At 42.0% G+C, this 18,705-nt stretch overlaps 1 protein-coding gene and 1 long non-coding RNA gene across 3 annotated transcripts in view; both read right to left on the reverse strand.

Moving 5' to 3' along the window:
• Positions 1-18,705, reverse strand: part of LOC110859366 (cysteine-rich motor neuron 1 protein) — a 78,012-nt gene that overhangs the window by 23,245 nt on the left and 36,062 nt on the right. Inside the window, exon 1 of one of the 2 annotated variants that reach the window (XM_022108314.2) lies at positions 7,223-9,610. The exons of the other annotated variant lie outside the window; for it this stretch is intronic. Within the exon in view, the coding sequence (XP_021964006.1) occupies positions 7,223-7,301 (79 nt within the window). The 5' untranslated portion in view covers positions 7,302-9,610. Of the gene's footprint in view, positions 1-7,222; positions 9,611-18,705 lie in introns of those variants that run through there. 2 annotated transcript variants of the gene reach the window in all.
• On the reverse strand, positions 13,134-14,619 carry LOC118438714. The gene is made up of 3 exons (XR_004837013.1): positions 14,460-14,619; positions 14,174-14,350; positions 13,134-14,089 (listed from the first exon to the last, which is right to left on the reverse strand). It is a non-coding gene; the product is annotated as an uncharacterized LOC118438714 (long non-coding RNA).

Below are 18,705 nucleotides of genomic sequence, written 5' to 3' on the forward strand. Positions count from 1 at the left end.
TGTAAAGTCAGAACCACAAAGCGTCTACTCGGAATATTTTCTGGGCTGGTTGGAGAAGGAGAACCTCCCACAAACAGATTAAAAAAGCAGTAAAACCATGAAACGAGAATAAAAAGGCATTAAGATGTCCAGGTCCGAGTCGGAGGGGCCTCGGTGGTGAGGAGCGAAGTGGAGATGGAGTGGATTCCGAGACGACGATGAAGAGGCGATAAAAGGTGTTGGGAAGAGAAATGAGAGAGTAAAAGCCATTCATATTCCGCTTCCTCCTCCTCCTCCCAATTAAGCCCATTGTGTGTTGACTTTGACCCACAAGACGTTACGAGCACTATCACAGCTTTGTGGGAGAAATCCCATTTTTCAACATCCCCAAATTTGGGCACTCGAGTGTGAGAATCTGACTCTCATCTGCAACACGGAGGGAACTGTGTATGTACCAGTCAAGATCTTATCGCGTGTCCAACCACGAAATGACACAACTGCCAACTGCCCATTCCCTGTCGTTTCACAGCGGACACAGACTCCATAAATGTGTCCCCTTCCTCCCAACGAGAGCCTGTTTTGACATGCAATTCTTTCAAAACCCATCTGCACAAAAAAACAACTCTAGCAAACATATGTAAATACATATGCACGCATATTTTGCCTGATTAAATCTGAAATTCTTAATCTGTTACCGCTTCCGTGGTTTATTAGCACGGGAAATTGTTTAGTGAATACGAGTTCACAAGCAAAGGTTTGTGGACAACAGGCTGACGTCTGGCCCATAATAATAATCTAGTATGCGCTTAATTGGATAAATTGATGCTAAAGTTTCTTAATCCGCCATCGTCCAATGTTTTCTGTGTGGCTATATTTCTGGCACAAAGGCATGTTCACGAGTAGGAATAATTTTGCAAATCACACGGACCACCACAATGCCCATTGTCCATTGTCCACTTTCCACTCGAGGAGAACTGTTTTGTTAGCACAATAATATTATTTGCAGGTCTGAGAAGAACGTGTTCAATTCTCAGAGTTGCATGCTCGTTGGCCTAATATTACTGCTGCTGGCCCCCATCTATTTTTTATGATCTCCGTCTTCCTCACATTCGTCCCAGCATGTCGTTCACATGTAGAAAAGCGATAATGCTACATTCAGAATTAAAGTCATGGGTGCACATGCTGTAAATTCGCACAATTTTGCGCCGATTTGCGTCTTTTTGTCCGGCTCCAGTTAGCTGAACCGAATCGAATTAAAGTTACAGCTTACTTCATTACCTTCAGTTTTAACTATGCACAGTTAACGGGTGACATTAAATTTTTATGATTATGAGAAACCTTGCTCCTCGTTTCGCTCATTTTGCTCAGAGAAGAAAAATGTTGGCGAAAATTCAAATTAGAAATGAGGCATGGTGAAGACGCGTACGAATCTTTTTGTGTTGTTGCCTTCTTAAGTTTTCAGTGCGGAAGATGAGCTAAACCGAATCCAACCTAGACCGCAAAGTCAAACCCAAGGCGACCACAAGAATTCGTGGTTGCGAGAGAGGAGAAACCGGCAGATTGCTTCCCTATTATCTTGCCATTGCTCCCTGGGCTCCAAACGGCAAAAGATAAGCTCGCCAAGCATAGGAAATACAGCAGCAGAATGTATAATGCCCACTCGTAAAAGTAGGAAATACGGTGCAACCTCTCCAACTTTTACACAAAGGAACGCGCAAACCCACCCAATGACTTGGAAGGAATAATAGTTTAAAAAATAGAAAAGGACGCATTTTGAGTTTTGGCAACAAGAACGACTGTTAACTCGGATGGGATCTGGTCCTCTCAGCAAGTGCACGAGATAATCCAAAGTTCAGGTGGTGATGACTTCACGCCCTTGTCAACAAAAACGGTTGCTCATTAGTAAAAATCCATCATCACAGTGTTTCCACACAATTGATGCCATCGTCAATACGACAACCACACGACATTCGCTACACGGATTCGCACATTTTGCATAATAGGACCATGGCATGGGCTGTACGATTTAGAAAGTCAAATTTCCAGAATGTTTAGAGGACACGGTTGAAGATTGTGGGTCCACAAAGAGTGCAAGATTTGACGTTGTGGGCGCAAGTTTCGTTTCTTCGCCTTGCACGAGGAGACGCATCACTTTTACGATTATGTGTGCAGTGTACACGGAAGCATAAGGCTCCAAACCTCGACCGTGTACTTATTCTGCGTCTCGTGGATTTGTAGGCTCGACATATTGCATTTACATTGTAAATTTGGAATTACATACGGTGCACACTTTCTTCCTGCACCTTTCTTCTTCCTTGTCAGCCACGTGCTCAAACATTGCAAGCAAATTTCTCAGCCCTCCTCCTCTACAAATTTACACATCCGTGTCCTTTACACACATCCACACGCACATTCCTCCCAGTGAAATCAGTCAAATGGAACGCTTGCACCATTCAGCCTATCCACTAATCACAACAAACGAATCATATTACAAATCCCAATTGTACCCGCTTCTTCTTGCAACTCTACCCCATGCGTATGTAAATATGTGAATATGCAGCAAAGCAGCATATAAATATGTACACATCATCGAGGAGTAACGAAACGATCTGGATTACAACAGTTGTGTCAGCTCGAATGTTTTGAAATGTGTGGATGAAAGATTAGCCAAGATTACTTGGTCGATGCGTTGGATTGCGTGTGGAGATTCTTATATGCGTACAGATATGCGTATACATATTTATTGGATGCAGCAGAGTGCACTAGGAACACGCCAGGAGCAATTAATCCCATTGCAATAATTTATTATGGTTGCACCCAATTGAGCAGCTTCCTCTCTCCTCCTCTGCGTAATGGAGGAGTGTGTGGAGCCATTAATTTAATGCAAATATTTAAGTAGCGTAGCTTATTTACGCACACACGCCACATCCGCATGCATCCAGCCAAATGTTCCGTATTCCCTTCAACAGCGTGCACACAGCCAGCAGAGAGATCTGTGGCTGAGCGATAATGGAAAGATCAAGCAGAAACGGTTACGCAATGTACACATGGACGTACACAGACTCAAATACATACATGCATAATCACCAACATTTATTAGCAGTTCAAAATAGCTGACGAATTTTATCTCGTTCGCTCACTCAATAGCTGCATGGCAGATTGCAAATGTATGTTTACACATGCAGCGTTTGAGCTGAAAGTACTGCTCCAAGCGATTGTTTACGTATTGGGCTGCGAGAGAAGGGCTTCGTTGTGTGGATGAATAATAATGTGATGCTATGTAACCAGTAATTACTTTATTCCCGAGTGGTTAACAACAATCAGTAAAACAAACCTGATTTTTTCCCCGAATGCAACACTTTATAGCTCATATCACTTTTGATACGCGTCCTCTGCATGTACTTTAAACAAGACGTCCTGAATTTGCACCATGTTCTTATGTAACGAGGCAGACTGGAAAATTGAAGGTTATCTCCTCAGCCCTCGGTTGAGTGGCCAACCGTCAAATTCGGGACTTTTGTTCGAATCTTGTCTACCTGCCAAACCAACAGACGATTCCTTCATCGAGGAAGATCGAGAGAGAGTCTCAGCCAATTTGATTCCACGCCTGTCCTACATGCGACACAACCCATCAATTTGTTTGTGCAGACCATTTGTACCTGTCTTGTCCGCATTCTCTGACGCGATTAGATCAAGTTCATCATTTAATCCGGCCCAGGATCACTTTACACACATCGTACAAAGACACGAGTAAATGTAGTTGAGGAGAAAATGCAAGAGTTCTCGTCACGTGACGAGTGTCACAATCGTGGACGGAACTAAAAATTATGCGGGGATGGAAGAGGTCAATCGGGGAGGAAATTACAGACGCAGCACTACTCGGACCAAGGATTGGTCTTTTTGAGAGGTGACGATGTAATTATATGACTCCACTCCAGCCACCACGCCCCAGGTTAAGACCGGTTTAACCCTTGGTGTCCAAGTGCCCTTTGATGTCAGGATTGAACAATTGTGTTTTACACGAAGCACGAAGCGTGCCCTTTGAACCGCGTCCATAATAAATCTCAGCCTCTCAGCACTTGTCGAACTCAAGAAGACGACGACGGGATTATGTATCCACAAAATGCTGCTAAATTTCAATTAACTCTCAATGTTATAGACAAATTCAATTTACGTCTCCTGTCGTTCCGTGTAAAATATGGGAATGGGACTGGTAAATATTCAGGGAAACAAAAGAGCCTGATTTATTGGCAAATGTTAATCTCTGCTGTAACCACAAATTGCTAAATTCAATTAATGGACAAAAACGACCATTATCATGTCCGGAACATAAATTCCAAGGAATACGACTCGCGAGTTAACAACTGAAGAACATGGGGATCAAAATACGACGACAATGTCTTCAAGAAATTAATTGGCCCCATTAAATCCCTCAAAAAACTTAAATGTTCATTTGTCCTCTGGCCCGCTTGCGTGTAGACGGTTGTTGATAATCACCATTAAATTAAATCCGTTTGACACCATCCAACTTTTTATGCAGACAGCAAAATATCTGCAACTCGACTTGGCAGCCAATAATAACACAAGTTGCTCGGGAGAGAGATTAGCTGACGGGATTAAAGCTGGCATTAAAACTCCCACAAATAAATAAAACTTTTAAACGTTCCATCATAAACGGAATGGGAGAATATCTGCATATGGCCCATTGTGCCTTTGTGTGTGTGTGTGTGTGGAACCAATAAATTAGGTTTCGTCGACGTTGGTCGTGATTTTCGCATGGATTCCTTCCTTCTCAGTTAATAACGTTCCTTGTGACTTTTGCCACTTTGAGTGCAGGCTAGGGGTTCCAGTCCCGGGATTTTATTCCCGGGAATTCCCGGGAAACCATTTCTTTATATGCCCTACATATATCTATATCTATATACGTGAAGCATAAACGCACCTTAATTCTTATAGTTCGCAAGTAGAATTTGTAATACAAAATGAAAATGAAAATTTTCTAATTTCGATCTCAGATTTAAAATTAAAGGAAGAAATAAACCTTACCCAGGACATAATTATAGAATCTGAAATCAGTTACATATGCTCAAAAAAGCTAACATGTTAGAAATATACAAATATAATTTCGAATTTTAGTCGATCAATTTAAGGCTGAATGAACGAGGTAGTTCATACATATATTTAAACTTGAAATTTTGGAATTGTCCAATTGTAGTTTTTTTATAATGGTACCCACATAATAAACGTAAATTTATGCATTTCAGGTCAGGTTAAAATGCTGGCAAATTGTTGATTAATTATTTAAGTTTTCGGGAATGAAATTTTCAAAATTTTTCTTATCACCTCTCCAAGACAAAGCATTTCATTGCATTGCATCAAATTGCACCGAAATTTTACATTTACAAGCAGACACACCACTATATAATCCCTAATTTGTACTTCTATCATACTTATTTTAAGAAGGCCAGAAAATTCCATATGTTATAATAATACTTATGGATGTGCAGATCTTGAAAAAACATAAGTATGCATGTGCATAAGTATTATAAATATGCTAATATTCTGTACTTTTTAAAGTCATGTACCTTATTGTATACCCGAATTTGACTAATTTAAAGTTATGAAGTAATTTTTGAATTTCGGGAAAAAATCCCGGGATTTCCCGGGATTTTGTACAGCTAAAACCGGGATTCCCGATTCCCGGGATTTAAAAAATCGTCCGGGATTGGAATCCCTAGTGCAGGCCAAGAGAGAAGAAGCCAGCTACATAGTTGGCCAAAGAAACAAAAAACTGTGCCATTTTGATACGTTTTATGCGACATTATTATTCAGAAATCCGTGCTCACATCTTCACGCCTTATAAAATGCATAAGTACTTATCTCCACTCCTACAGAGAGAAATCAGGACTGTGATAGGACTGCAACATAGCGACCAACTGCCAACTACGGTACGTAACAGATGCCAACCTTGCATTGTTGTACGATTCGCAAAATTCTACATATCTCTCTCTCTCCCGTGAACTTCTCGCAAAATGAGATCATACGCCTCATAAAATGTACACTTTTTATTACGGAACGTGTGTTACGGGAATCCTGACCACGAGAAGTGCACATGTCTTTAGTGTTGAGAAGACCACTTAAGATAAGCCAACGAGTCTGCTTTAGGTCTGCCGTGTATCATCTGCTGCCTTGTCAAATGGTCGACCTTCTCACTTCCAACGTTCTTCTCCTCGCCATGTGAAGATGCAGATGCTGGTTCAGCCAGTAATGCAAGGACTGGGAATGACATCACATTGCAAACATTTTAAGTGGCAGAAAGTCGTAGATGTATTTGATCACAGATATTCGCCAGACAACCAGAAGAGCCCAGAGTTGAGTCTCATCAGCTCGTTTTATCGATTCGATTGGAAATTTGTTGCTGCGCGAGTACGAAGAATGCATACGCGTGGGCAGGAGGACATTGTCATCATCAAGAGTAGCCAAACCAGAGACTGACTGATATTTTCAGAATGCAATTGTTTTCCTAGTTCCATGAGGATGCTCGTGACTTATTTGGATTATGGTGTCGAGGGCTAATAAGGAACCGGATGAAATAATATGCAAAACTGCCACAGCCATAACTTACAGATTAGAAACTACTGATGGTTAAAACCTAGTCGTGTAATTCAGCACATTCTTTCCTGGTAACAATAATAAAGAGGAGTAATAAGTGCTGATGAGGAACAACAATGCTACTGCATACATTCGTTATTAATGGTCGTCGTATTCATGGCCAAGAGTGTGTAACAGCAATTGTAAAGGAGGTTGTGCTGTTCTCAATTAATGTAATTGAGTACAAAGTTTATTTAAATGTACACACACATACTTCACTTCACGAAGCGACTTCCAACATTAAATTACTCTGCTCAAGTTACTTAACTCGGCTCAATTCCGCACATTATTAGTGCACTTGAGACTGTGGCCTATGTAAATGCCTTGCATGTGTTGCTCAACCCACCCAGAGCAATATTGGATACGTAAATACACACAGATTATTATCCTTCATAAATGGTTGAAACAACTTTTTTGAGTTCATTTGGTTTCGTTGGGACCAAATTAATTAATGTGAGCCTCTAAACGTGATGGGGAGAGAGTGACAATCACGAATAAAATCAAGAACCACGTAGGCGCTCGAATGTGTTCAATGATCAATGGTGAGCGGGGTCTCGGGGTTAAGCAAAGAATGGTGAGGAATATGGCTTACAGTGGTCGTCGGCGTCCACGAGACCACACAGGAGGAACAAGAGCGAGACGATGAGCACGATCCCCCCGTGGTGCTCCATTATCAACCAATTAATTAAATATTTCGCCTCACTCCTAGCCTCTCAAAAGTGCAAGAAAAGTACGAGGGCAGGCGAATAAAAGCACAAAAGATCACGTTCAGTCTCCCGTTCGTATCACATTGCCTCGCACATTGCCTTGTCTTCTTGGCAGCAAGGTGTGGAAAAACCAACCACTGCATCCATCCATACAAAATTATATCGTGTGTAGCGTATTTAGCTGTTATTGGCCCGGGTCATAAAAAAGTTATCTCATTTTAATGTATGCTGATCACAAATTGATGGACAAGAGCACAGCGTTTAGTTGATGCTTGTATGACAATGGAGGCAGCAGCCGAGTAAGTTTTTGTTTCAACTTTTTCCTCGAGTGATCTTCCCCTCGTCGAATAACTCACGGAGCAATCAAGGGAGCTCAGGAGTTATTGCAACGTTGCGGAGTCTGGCGATGGCAGGAGGTTTGATTGGAAGTTGGAGTTCTGCTTTGACGACTTGACTCAAACCTTGTGTGTGTTTGAAGAGCTTTTATTTAATGACGTTTTTTTATATGTTTATCTTGATCTTGAGCAGAAAACTGTCTCCTCCCGTCCTTTTGGTGGTGGCTGCGAGAACGAGGTGGACGAATCACTTGGTTGAGACAAGATAAGTTGTAAACTTTAATGACCAGGTTGCGACAACAATCAGCAATTTTAATAACAATGGGACAGGACAATTACTTCATTAGCTTAAAGATTATTACACGCCTGTCCACCAACGAGTAGGGCTACACAGCTTTTTTAATACAACAACGTCTTCGCAATAGCCACGATTATGATCCGTCACTACTGAAAAATCTCGGATGCACGCGACCACAGAAAAATATCGCTACACGAAATCGGGCAATTTGTGGGGTTCACTGTTCTGTTTGCAATATTGTGAGCACGAGAGTTCAAGGGCGGGGTAACAAGAATCGTGGTATTGTTTGGCCTTCCGAATCGTGAAATGGCTAATTGTGTTTACATGGAGTCCAGAAGAAGTGGGACAATGGGCCCATTCCACTCTTTGTTATTATTTCCACGATGTCGTCGTCGTAGTCACTCTGCCACCAAGCAATAACCTTGCTGCTTGTTACATAACTTTCTCAGCTGCCAGCTTAGTAGGTTCGGATTGTTCTTATTTTTATGCTCCGAACGTAAGTTGACTCCACTTTCTAACGTCGTCACCAGCCGACATGGCCGTTCAAAAGTATCAACTTACAAATAAATAGTTTGCATATATTGGCAAGAAAACACGTCGTAATTTTTTAGTAATTGAAAACAAAAAGTGTCCTTCTCAGTCTCAGTCAACAAACACCGTGTGAACGGAAAATGAGAGTTTTTTTTAGATGCACACGAAAGACGTGAAACTGAATCTGGACCACATGCACTCGGACGGAATTCTGAAAAGGTTCACGTCTGGGCAGAAAATGGCATGGCGTGAGTCATGAGAATGGGATGAGGACGCGAGGATTTATTATTAACGAGGCCAAGTCCATCGGAAAAGTAGGGAGTCCAACTGCAGTCATAAAATGACCATGAGCAGTGCAAGCAGCAGTCGTGGTATTATTATCCCAGAAATAAAGAACTGGATCGCTTCGGCCGAGAGCTAATCCTCTGATCATTAATGACCAACCAAGAGTCATCGTCGTCGTCGTGGCTCACAACAAGTGCACGCACTTTTCCCCAATCATACAACCGCTGCTACTACGTTGGACTGGATAGAGTCATGTCAATTGAGTCCACCAAATCAAATTGATCCGGATCCAATGACCAATTTCATCCCACTTTAGTGTAAGGGCTCACTAGTCACTCTTTGTCCACTCGCTCGAGAAAAAAGCCAGCTCTCGATCTCAACTGCATTCCATTCAGGCAAATGTCAAATGGTCGACCCACAGTCACTGCGAGGCTCTCAGATCACGGACAATCCTCTTCTCACCAATTTTATGGGACACATTCACTTTTACTTTACTCCATTCCACCCCTACTTCAAGGAGGGCAGAAGGCTGCGTCCCAATAATAACAGTAATAATGTCCGGTGGTTACTTTATGATGCAACCCAATCATTAAGCTGGACGGGCATCCGATTTACGGGACAACTTTCCTCCAGAAAACAAACTTGGAGAGAGAGAGGAAATCAATGCAAATAATCCACCGTGTTTCCTTTGACAATTCTTTTGCTTTTACTCAAGCAAGTGCATTGCATGGTGGTTGGTTGATAAATAAATCTGTAATGCAAGGTTGGTGTGTGCGGATCGAAGCAGGTCTGTTCACTAACTAACACCAACTTTAACTCTCCCTTGCTTTTTATGTGTACACAACAACGCCAAGCCAAAAAGTGACTCCGTCAAGCCAGCAGCTAAATAAACGAGGTATCCACTGCACACATCTCTCCTCCATCCGTATTCCCTTTGGAAAGAGTCATCTCATAATGCAGCGAGCGAGCGAGTGTATAATTCAGCGTTGGATGGAGATCACTTGTTTGTGGTGTGTGATGTAATGCGACGATTTAACTTGTCGATCTCTCTTAACCAAACTAACTAATAGCTGATTGTGTTACATACATTCTCTCTGCTCGCTCAGGGTTTACGAGATCCATGAAAAGCAATAACATGTACCTCCAACCAAACGAAATGCTCTTTCAGTTAAGTGACTCCGAGTTTGTCTTTGTACTCGGTTCTTGTTCTCGTACTTTACGTCGTCCACTCCTTCAGATCTCTTACTACACAGGTTACTTGCTACATATGCATGAGCACTATGAGCAGCATGTTGGAGGGCAGGGAAAATAGTGGAAACAAGAAACGGACACCCTGTGCGATGTTGTGTGGCTGGCTGAATTCTCGAAAGGGAACTTTATGTCTCGAGAAGGATTGTTAAAAACGTGTACAATTTGACATTTATGTGAACGTTCCCATACAACAACGGCTTCAAGTCATACTAGAGTTCCGCAGAATTGAAACGATTTGGACTTTGACTGCGAAAACTGTTCTTTTTTTGAGTCGTGGTTTTGTTCTGTTCTGGAATTTGGTAATTACTTTGGTGTGTCAATTGACTCTCATCTCATCGTTATCCCCGCACTCGTTTACTCTGCGTATTGGCATGAACTACTCGACAACAGAGTTATAAACGCCAACAAGTTGTTGATCCACCTCTAAACTGAAGCCATGTATCTGTTCCTTCGTTCGTACATATACGTATGCATGTATATTTAGCAGTACAATCAAATGCTTCTTATCGTTCATCAACTATTTATTGAGTGAGCGAACTTATCAATCATTGTGATAAGGACAAGTCGAATTTAATAAATTCCATGAATCTTTTAGTCGGCCATGTGTCCAGCAGCGACAAAATTGAACCGTCATCCAACTTCAATTGTATGCAAACACTGACCATGTTCACATTTTTTTCGCAGAAACTCATTTCGCTGACTAACACAAATTCAAACAGACACAAGACGCGAGTCGTGCAGTATTTGTACATTGACGGCGGACTGCAGAATGGGAAACACAAATACCCAAGATAAGCAAAGAGTCAGAAACATTATTTATAGCTCGCTCTTACTCAGTACGTACGTAAATACGTACCTACGAATGCAGCAGGCTTAGCCCTGAGCAAACCCAGTGCAGACAAAACCACTTCCACCAGATAAAAAAACGGATTGAGATGAGATGACTAATTTATGATGATGCGACTCTGCCCAGCTTTTTCATTCATGGGACGACCAAGAAGAAGAAGAAGCAGCAGTCGAACGTATGGGAGTGACTGGTGTCTCATCCTCCAGCCCAACGCTAATAAAACTCTGACGACTTTTGTGGAATGCTTATGCCAATAATTCAAAACCCCTTTGTTACATGTGCACGACACATGTAACATTAATTATCTCCAAGATAATTGCTCTGGCTGATGATGATCTAATTCTAAATGAGATAATAAACATATCTTGCGGGCTTAGGAGTTGCTCAAGTGGAAAACTCGTCATCTCTGTGCTATGATGATCAAGATGTCAATTCATACAAATAATTAACTGTCGCTCAATAGAATAAAGTACAAAATATTTTGTCCATTTGAATTCGATTTAGTAGTTTTCATTTCCAGATTCATCTCTGGTCGACTATTTAGTTTTCGTATTGAATACAAGCTCATCAACAATGGGATAATAATGACCGCCCCCACTCGCGAGACGAATGCGGTGCAATATGTACATCGTGGTTGATGAGTGGTTATTTGCCATAGTTGACCACAGGTTATTAAATTATGTCCCATTTAGCAGAGAGTGGCAAGGATGGAGAAGAACTTAGGAGTGAGGGAAGTTACAAATGGTGACTCGAGTGATTGACAGACTGCCAATTTATTTCAATTTTGGCCAAACAGCAAAGCAATTTAAATTCAAATTGAACTGCCCCTGGCTCCCCCATTCCAATTCAATTCTCGCATGAATACCAATAATAAATGGCAAGAATGCCAACAAGTTGTTGTCTGTGTACGCATTGCCAAGAAAGAACCCACAGAATCTACATTATCCAGTCGTAGATATGTACTCACACGCAAGAAAAAACAACAATCTTTCATGTTGGCTTTCATTTTTTATGCAAAAATTATGAAAATAAATTAGCAAGTCCAAAAGAGGCAATTTGCATTTTAACATATTAACCTTTTGAAATTCGCAATATTATTGCAAACAATGGAATGTTTTTGGTGGCCGCCCACAGCCCATTATCCAAAGTGCGAGTGCCAAATGAGAAATGTCAAACTAAATGGCAGACAAAAGCTCAATGTTGATTTTGATGCATGGTTTATTAAATTTTATATAAAGGTACAAATGGAGGTGGGAGTCACCACCAGAGATCCTTTGCCGTTCATCATCCCCCAACTACGCGTACAGGCAGATAAATTACGCCGACTCGAGTCCATGTGATGGCAGATTATTATTACGAGAAGAAGAAGAACCGGCATTGCCAAAATATTTATCACCGTCGCCCCATTCAGCCCATTGTGCAGTTGTTGCGAATAATAACCTGGTTGATGAATGGGTGCTCCCCTCGTCGACAAATCCCACATTTTGTAGCTTGTCCTTTGTTCGATATAATTCAATTTAGGGGGAGAATGGATGCCAAACTGAATAACCTGTGACCCGCCCTGCCCACAGAACAAAACCAGCCATGGAGAAATTACCTTGTCCACGCTGACTGAATCTGACACTCTGATCCTTATCCTAATTTACAGTTTACAAAGTAACAATCTATCCATCCATCCATACGAAATACGGACGGAACCCATTGTTCCCAAGTCAGCACGTATTTGAATACTGGCTCAGCTACATCATACATTCGCGTTGAATTAATCCCGCAAAATTTTGTGCAAATTCGCTTTGCCTGCTTCACACAAAGTGCTGCTTTGTGCACTATTCAATTTCCATAACTTTTATGTATTCATGCACATAATGCAGGAATGGAGTTCATGTTGCGGCCTGAACAAAAAACAAGCGGGGGTAAAGTTGAAAAATGGTAAAAAAATAAAGCAAAGTCAACAACGCCAACGCCACTCGGTGAAATGTGAGCTAGATACAGATTGGCATAGCGAATGAGTTGGTTGGCAGGAACCTATTAACAACCCGACATGACACATCCCTCAACAAGCTGCGTTTATCGACAGGAGGGGAATTATGTGCACAGGACCCCAGTGACTTGTATGCAGCTATGTACATACATAAGCTTTGCAATAAGTTTCAACTTATTGGTCGCCTCCACATACTCCACGTATCTATGTACGTGCATACGGATGATGGGGAGGAAATCGTAAACCTTGGACGGGGCAGGAAATGCCATTCAATTTATGTCAAAATCCTTCAACATTTTATTAGTTTTGTGTGTTATGACAGATACAAAGTTAAAAGTTGTGGGTGTTTGAGTGCAGAAATTTGTGTTAGCATAATAAACAAACAAGTGCAACGAAAACTTTGCGTTGCGATAAACGTGAGCCCCCGCACACATTGCTTTCTTCAATGTTTTGTTTTGGATGCTTTCCCAAGGTTTTCTCGGAGATTTGCTCCACATCTCCTCCTCCGTGGATGGCAATAAAGATAACTGCACCGTCGTCTCTCCTGCTGGACCAACTTCCAAGAGAAGACATGTGTGGGACAGGAGCTCCATAACTGACACTGCATCTGATCCCATTATTTTTAGTGGAATCCGATCATCTTTGTTGCCTCGCCTGCATCCCGTCCAATGTAAACACCAAATGGCAAGAGTATTAACTTTGTGAACGATGTCAAGAAGGAATTTTCTGTCCTGTTTACCTCCATTTCAAGGAAGGAACGAAGCGTATCAGAAGCGCAGATTTTATGTGGGATTGCATATGCAGGACGAATGTTATTTCAGGCTGCAGTCAAGTATGTATGTATGTACATATTTATACATACATACGGATGACATGCAAGGGATTGCCATTTGCAAATTAACTTGGCCAAAAACAATTTAGTTGAAGGTCAGGTTAGTCAAACAACTCGAGTTTCATGTAAAGAAACTTTAAGCTGGATAAAATTGCAAACGTCATTTCTGACAGTTGTCAGATGCCAATCTGCGTATTTGTGCAGTGTCTCCTCTGCCCGTATTTCTGCCCGTGTGGGAGGCGCACAAATCCTCCCTCCTAAACTTAGAAAAGAGAGAAATACCAAACATCCATCCAGACAACAACAGAATTTACCACCATCGGATCAGGTAGCGTTGTAGGAAGCAGCGGTGTCCTCAGGTGAGGAGAGAAGCTGGATGATGAAGTACATACCTAAAAAAAACAAGAAAATCATTCAATTAATATGCCATTTCGTAAAGGTTTCTAGTTTTTGGCAACTCATTAAAGAATGCGCACCAAAAAAGACACTGAATCCGGCTCAATTACAAGGCGTAATCTCTCTTGTTAACCAGGAGTAGTTAGTCAAACCGGATTATTTACTGATTGGATTAATGCGATATAATCATCCATCCATCCATCCAACCAACCACCTCTCGTCAGCTCCGACTCTGCTTAATAATGTTGTGCTCAGAACTGCGCAAATTTTTGGCAGTGTCCATTAAGAAAACAAGAAAAGTCGATTGTCAATTGTCAGCAGAGACAGGATTTGTGGTTATGCATGGCTATGTAATAGTAGGCATACCAAAGTCCCTGCCTCTGCTAATCTGCAAAGTCACAGATCGTTATCATCGCCTTTTGGCAGTTCCATCTCAAATCTGGCTCAATCAATCGCTCCCACAGTCTCCGCACATCTGCCACGACGACGGAGTTAGGCTTCCCAGCTTAACAAGTCTCTAATCAGGAACTCCATCCATCTCCTTATTGATCTCACACTTAAACTCTGCAAGGGTTTTAATCGTCACTTAATCCATCTCAACACTAAACTCCTACACGCAATCCTGCCCATAATCAATGGGTGCATTAGCAAATAAGCAAATCTTGGTAAAAGTGGGATGCGTCATCTTCGCATCAATCAATCAATGGATACCCGTTGTCGCCGTTCTTCTTCTCTTCTCCGCTGAGTGAGATGCACAGCGTTTATCAGCAACAGCTTGCATTTCATTTAGTTGCCAACCACTTTCTCACTTCTTGCCTCTTGGTAAATAGTATTATTTATGCAGCAGGCAGAGTTGGTGTTCAGCATTGAAAATATAATCAGTGAAACCCACACCACTAAATGATGATAATCAAAGACGGCGTCGAAAAGCCAGCAGCAACGTCAATCCGCCTGAATATTGATCGAGTTTATTTATAAAATGATGGAATCTGTATATAATTACGTGGCCATCCAGTGCATGGCAATGCTGTGCACATATGCAAATAGGTGGGCTCTTGTGTGCATGAGGAGATAATCGCAGCAGATTATATTATTTAGAAACAACTGGCTACAGCATGACTTCAAAAAGGATTGATCTTGGTTTAGACAGAGAGAGAGTGACCTTTGGCTCTAATTAGCAAAGGTGCTCACTCAGTGTTGGAACATAATGAGATTTACAGGCACCATTTCCAGCGAGCATGATCAAGATCAAAGCCTGCATACACGTAGCCCCACACGGCAGAAGAGCAGTCTGGCACTGACTTAATATGTATTTGGTTACCATTAAAAGCGTTAATGAGTTGTGTGTATGCGTCCACAGGGTTCGCGCGTAGAGAAGCATTTGTGGCAATCAGGTAGCAACTACTGCACAAGACGACATGATAACTCAAAGTGGAGACACAATCCTCCCCCACACAGCACCTTCTTCTGTAGCATCGCATTTTTAAGGATAATTCGTTTAGTTGAGTCGCAATACATGCACCGATCGGATTCATTACTCGTGAACCTTGTCAGCTCAAAGTTGGTCCGCTAATCAATTTTTTGACTGATTCAATTCGTTACAGAGGTTTGTCTGGACTGTAAATCGTTTTGCCCCTCAAACCATCCGTGCATATTGTAGGACACAGGTTGATTGTGAGATGGGAATAAGTAATGGAGGGACAGGTTTTGGCTCTTGGGTGAAATGATGCCCAATAAATTAGGTAGCAAGTGCCCGGAGCCAACAATAAGAATTCACGGCCTGACAGACAAGAACAAGAACAAGGTGTAGTGAAGCTATAGAGAGTGATTTGCGAGGTAATTTTTATTTGCATATTAACACGAGGCTTGACAAGCGAGGTGAATTTCGGGAGGGCATACAGCGGCGGAGAGCAAAAAGTTGCTCTGATTATTATTTATTACCTTTGTCTCATATTTTTGACATAAATATAGAAAATGCAGCAGCAAGTGAATGAATGCACAAAATAAATCTCTCTTCTTCCCAATGCTTTCCATACAAATTCTCAATTTGCATAATTTTAATCGCGTACATAAACCTGATTTGCAACTTTACATATGATACCAACGAAGGAAGTGGAGCATGTATAATTTTTATGAAATTTGTCTTACGTTTCCGAACCCAAATTATTCATCATCAGTGAGTGAGTGAGTGAGTACCTATGCACACAACTGATTTACTGCTTGCCTTCACCGACAATTGACTACAAACAAGACCAACCGCCAGCAAACATGGTTTGATTACGAATTCTACTGATTGCAGAAACTACTCATTAGAGGTGTGCCCAAAAATTGGACTCGTCGCTCTCTGGATTCAAACTGCGCCGCATAACAAAGTCACAATTAATCCGGATCGAATGCCACAAACTGTCCGTCTCAAATCATTGACTTAAACTTGATTAAATTAAAATCCGACAAGAATATTCCGCATTTTATCACACCAAATATTCAAATATTGATTGGAGTAACTCGTAAATATGTAGCTCATGGCTCCGAAAATTGTATTTGGTTGAGATGGCCATCAAATAAAACCAGCTTGGTCCTCTATTTGGACTAAAAACATGCACGTAACGGCCCGTCAACAACAACCGGGAGATAAATCCACCATGTCCACGTCAATCCGCCTGAAAAGCTAATGAAATTCTGTCAGGCCAGAAAGCGCTCATTAATTTTAATTTCCACGATAAAGATAAAAGTACAAAAGATTCATTAAAATTTATGCCCCATATTCATTCTGCTAATGACTTGGTTTTGTGTGGAGCCTTCTCAGGACCATGAATTGAAATTAATTCCCCGTTACCTCACCTCACAGGTGGACGGCTCCCATGGCCGCCCAGGCATTATTAGTGGCTCGGTATGCATGCATATAAAAGTGTGCCAAATTTCACGCTCAACGGTCCGAACTCTTTGTTGGTGCCATCGGAATTAGGCCGATGATACGACCAGGTTCTAATTAATGGAGCAATGTTGAGTTATTGTGGCCATTCGGGACATTGTTTTAGCACAAGATGACAACCTTCATTTCGTTGAGTTGAAGGTTGGACAACAACGCGACGACCAGGTTTATCTCCGCAGTCTTTGACTGAATTAATTGCCACCCAGTGTCATCCTCGATATGCCTCACGTGTTGGAAATGGGGAAGAAAGTCAGTGACGAGATGGTCGGAGTAGAAGGAATGCAAATACACGAATGCGAATTGGGTGGATTGGATATGCACACTGCGTACATCGAGATCTCCGAGTGAGTGGAGGTGGTTCGTTGTGATGCCGTCTCAGCCATCCACGTGGCGGTTATGTTAACTGTTTTGTGGATGCTGATGCATAATTGATTCAAATTGAGAATGTCAGCAACACTTTCACCAGGACTTTCTCTCTCTCAACTAACTCTCCTCTAACTTTGTCCAAGTGAGTAAAGCTCGGAATTTCCCTGGCCACTCTCACTGCTATGTGCTTCCACTCCTCTCCTCCTCCTATGGCCAACAATCAAATATGCCAACTTGGATGGTGAAGCAGCAGATGTTGCGTCCAAATCTTCTCGAAACGAATAATCCTCACTCACACGCGTCACCAAACCCCGCATGCAGCCAAGTAGCGAAAATCATCTTCTCGTGAACCTGGTCGTAGGATGGAGCACATCTTCCCAATTACTTCCAGCTCAGTCTGACTGACGTCCAGAATGCCCAGAGAGAAGTCCACCCAGTTCACCTCAACGACGATCAAGATGCTTGCTTTCCCTCTTCCGCATCACCCTGATGTTGATGTTAATGACATTAAATCCTTCCTCGCTCGCTCTCTCTCTGGAAATGTCAGGGACATTAGATGGCCAATCTGCTCAGGTTAAATGATGAAGAGTTTTCTAATGGGTTCAGCTCAGCAACTTCATAATTTTATCTGACAGCGAGAGGAAGGGAAGTGACGCGAGTTTCAAGGAGAAAGGGGAAAACAAAGCCAAACCTTGTTGGCCTTCGCTGTCCGTCTCTCTTGTCAATTCCCCTGACGCTGCTACTGACTTGCGAGGAGGAGGAAGAATAGATCAGCGATTGCGTTATTTGATGATGAAATCCCGAGTGAGAGAGAATGAAGCGATGATGAGGGTGAGAAAGCGGACCACAAGTTGCAGTTGGGGGAAACGTCTTAATTTATCTCGTCCAGCGGAAGGCGAGGAGGTTGACGGCGTGCGGAGACGGGTTATTGGATTAGGAGAGAAAGTGGTGGTGAGGTTGAGAGTCGGTTCATCTGTCAATTTCCCACATGCCGGAACGAAATGAAACTCAAATCCACCTTTCTCTCAATCGCTCTTGGCCAGGGCTCCGAAATATTGGGACAAAGGCTATTAATTCTCGCCCTGAAATGGCTGGATGACAAGAACCATGCTCTGCACGCACGTACTTGTTTGCCCTCAGCCATGTTCTCCTTTTCTGGACCACAGAAAACTTTCTGGAGGAGAAAAAAAGTTACTCGGATTAAATTAATCTTGTTTTCCGACCTTGAAAACCGCACCGGTGTATTTTTTAAAATTTTCCTAGTAGTTTTTCTTCGATTGTGTAAATAGTGTGAATCAAATGCACTTTGTACTC

This window comes from Folsomia candida, unplaced genomic scaffold, assembly GCF_002217175.1.
Source record: "Folsomia candida strain VU population unplaced genomic scaffold, ASM221717v1 Fcan01_Sc025, whole genome shotgun sequence".
NCBI lineage: Eukaryota > Metazoa > Arthropoda > Collembola > Entomobryomorpha > Isotomidae > Folsomia > Folsomia candida.